The sequence below is a fragment of the Amphimedon queenslandica genome, unplaced genomic scaffold (assembly GCF_000090795.2).
Source record: "Amphimedon queenslandica unplaced genomic scaffold, v1.1 AMPQUscaffold_13202, whole genome shotgun sequence".
NCBI lineage: Eukaryota > Metazoa > Porifera > Demospongiae > Haplosclerida > Niphatidae > Amphimedon > Amphimedon queenslandica.
Genome location: NW_003546562.1, coordinates 1 through 3,190, shown reverse-complemented (window position 1 = coordinate 3,190; position 3,190 = coordinate 1). Strand labels below are relative to the sequence as shown.

General features: G+C 33.7%; 2 protein-coding genes and 1 long non-coding RNA gene across 3 annotated transcripts in view; 2 read left to right on the top strand and 1 right to left on the bottom strand.

The window, feature by feature from the left end:
• LOC109584524 (serine/threonine-protein phosphatase 6 regulatory ankyrin repeat subunit C-like) overlaps positions 1-80 on the top strand; it is a 4,417-nt gene extending 4,337 nt beyond the window's left edge. The window contains exon 6 of the mRNA XM_020000289.1: positions 54-80. Within this exon, the coding sequence (XP_019855848.1) occupies positions 54-80 (27 nt within the window). The remainder of the gene's footprint in view (positions 1-53) is intronic.
• Positions 77-790, top strand: LOC109584523 (espin-like). The gene has a single exon (XM_020000288.1). The coding sequence runs from the start codon at positions 77-79 to the stop codon at positions 788-790; it is 714 nt and encodes a 237-aa protein (XP_019855847.1).
• Positions 791-1,750: 960 nt separating this feature from the next.
• LOC109584531 (uncharacterized) lies at positions 1,751-2,335 on the bottom strand. The gene is made up of 3 exons (XR_002186058.1): positions 2,295-2,335; positions 1,914-2,010; positions 1,751-1,855 (listed from the first exon to the last, which is right to left on the bottom strand). It is a non-coding gene; the product is annotated as an uncharacterized LOC109584531 (long non-coding RNA).
• Between the last annotated feature and the right edge of the window lie 855 nt (positions 2,336-3,190).

The window sequence follows — 3,190 nt, the reverse complement described above, 5'->3', positions numbered from 1 at the left end:
TGAGAAGCTCCTTGGAGCAGTCAATGGTGATGGTTGTTCTTCTCTTCATTTAGCTTGTCAAAATGGTCACTATAGGATGACACTGTATCTCTCTGAGGTGTATCCAGCTAATGTTTATAGTGTCAATAATAATGAGGAAGGATTGCTTCATGGAGCTGCTCAGAGTGGTAGTAAGGATATAATTCAATTCCTAGTGGAGTCATACAGTCTTGATCCAGAGTCCCAGGATAAAGATGGAGTGACATGTTTACACATATTAGCAAAGCAAGGAGATAAAGAGATATACCAGTATCTTGTACCTTATGTTAGGAATAATCCAACTCCTAAGGATAAAGCTGGTCGGTCTCCACTTCATTATGCTGGTAGACATTATCAGATGTCACTGTATCTCATTCAATCTTTTGATATTCATCCTGAAGACAAAGACACTAATGGATTCACTGGTCTTCATGCTGCCTGTCAAGCTGGTAACATGCCACTAGTATTACATTATTTGAATAAACTTAACTGCAATCGTTATTTAGAGACACACGACTCTAAAGGTCTCTTATATTTTGCTTGTTTGAGCGGTCACTTGGAAATGGTTTGTATTTTAATGGAAAAGTATCAGTTAAAACCAGTTCAAAGAGACATTGATGCAGCACAGTCAATCAAAGGAGGAGAGTCTATAGTCAAATTGTTGCTCAGACGCTTTTACTTTGTAAAATTAATACAAGAAATGATTAAAGAAGCAGAAAAAAGACAAGTATTGCCCATAGCTACTAAACCTCGTCCTTCATTTATATCCTAAACTATAATACTATGCAAAATAGATTGCTTTCTTGTAATTGTCTTTGTCATACTTTATTCCTCTTGTTCATTTTTGTTTGTTTCATCATTTTGTTCGGCTTGTTTCAACTCTTTTGTTTGTGTACCAATCCACCAATTCACCACATCACACTTATTCTCTACTTCACTTTTACTTCTACAAAACACATTTGATTGTTTGCTTCACAATATTACCATGGTGGCATTATTAATGTTGACTTTAATACCTTCAAGAATAATGAAGACTTCTTGTTAGGTAATTTTTCCAGAAATTATTTTTCCTATTTTTGATAATGTTTTTTACAGTTGTAATGCTCAGTATTTACTTGTTATTTCTATTGGTAGTTATTATAGAATTACTATTATAATTATTATGTCTTTATTATTGTCCACACTCTATTATCATTATTATTGAAATTTTGCTGCTTTACACAGCTAATTTTGTTATGCTGTTATTCATAATGTAAAATATTTGCTTAAAAATTATGTGCATAATTTGAAGAACTTCGATCAAGTCAACATTATGTATATATATCTAGCTTATTACAGTTCATAAACTAATGAAGGAACATCAATACAAATACATGTGGAATGATAAAATGATGGGTAAAGTGAAAATAATATTTGTCCCAAGCCTACCAAATATCATTTTTTTACATTAAAGTATGTCATTCCCTAGCTCCTACAAACTTTAATGCATCTCTGAGATAATGTTCTCATTCTCATGAGAGAAAAACGTCAAACTTAGGATCAGGGGAGGGGATAAGAGATAGTGAGCATGCTTGTTTCTCACCTTTCACACTCTTGCATGGTGGTCTCATCATAAATACTATGGTTGTCATCAGTGAGGAAAAGGTTTCTCAGTAATCCTTCTCTCTCTTTCATTTAAAAAAATTATTGTCCAACTTATGCTCATTTCTTCTTTGTCTATCATTCTCAATATAATAATTTTAAATTTTGTAAAAACGTACAAATAATGTGGTGCTTGTGCATTAGTAAACTGGTTATTAAATCTAGCTTCATCTGTATAAGTATTTTTTCAAAGGAACTAAAAGCAGGTACAAAACAAAAATATATGTAGTTCCATCATCTCTTGAGCTACATACTTTATTCTCTCTTTCATTACCATCTATAGTTTCAGCCAAGACAAATGCCGTCTCATCATCCCATTCCATACCAACTAGATAATATATACTCTTTTTGCTAGAAAGAATAAAAACGAAAATAAAACTGAAAAGCAAGCATTGGTACATTTTATTTATTTCATTCTGTCTCACTCATAGCTGAGGCCTTATAAAAACAAGCTTCAAAATTCTTGAAGTTTAATTGTTTTTATCTTTTGCATTTTTGGCATCAAATCTAACCAGGGCTATGCCTAGTTGCTTGTTCTCCCTTTCTCTTAAGTCTACATAAGCCCCCAACTACGAGGGAGACAGAATCTATAAAAATAACAAGTAGCAGGCTATTAGTACATTAAGTCAACTGACCAATTTCTTTTGGTCCATTTTCTCTTTCTTTCTTCCCTTCAATTTTCTCTCTTTGTCTTTATCTCATCCTCGCTATCATAGTTTCTTTGCTCCTTATTCCTATACACTGATATATAATGTTAGGAATTTTTAAGTGCTCAAAAACTTAGCCAAAGACCAATGTACATTTAGATTGTTCATGTGTTACAAATTAAGTTAAACCTATTCTGATCAAAATTGTGCTTTTTGCAAATTTTTAAAGTTGCTCAAAAACTTGGCAAAAGGCCATGGACTACTTAAGCTCAAGTAGGAGTAACGGAAACAAAGATAAGTACAATTCCAAACAAAAAACACTAAAAAATTCAAAATGAAAATTCTTGTCTTGTAATGCAAATTCTTCTCTACATTATACCAAGAGTCCATGGACTCTTGATTATACTTTCTATACAGTGCAGAGAAGTGTTAATGGCTAGTATCAAGAGTCCATTATATTTAGAGAGAGTGTCTAACTGCCCTATAGACCTTTTCACGATACGCGACTGGTGGAATGTTAATGAGATGTAAATTGTATTCACGATAGGGTGCGGTCAGATTACACCCACTGGGGGGAAAGATTATAGCTGTGCCTATGGAGGAGATGCCTAAAAGCTGCTGTTTAGCTAAATGGAATGACTGGTTGGGCAAGAAAAGAGAATTGAAAGTCTTTAGATCCCTTCTAAAGGATGAGGAATGCTAAAAAAGTTGGACAGCAGCTGTAGATGAGAGCACTGGTAGCCAAGAAGAGCTCCATGATATATGATGAGCATTTGTAATGAGCATTACTGGAACTTAACCAGTATTACTGGTAAGACATTTTGGTATATAGTCCAAGTACTCACTTATTTAATCAATCTGCAGGAGAACCTGACAGTGTCCTA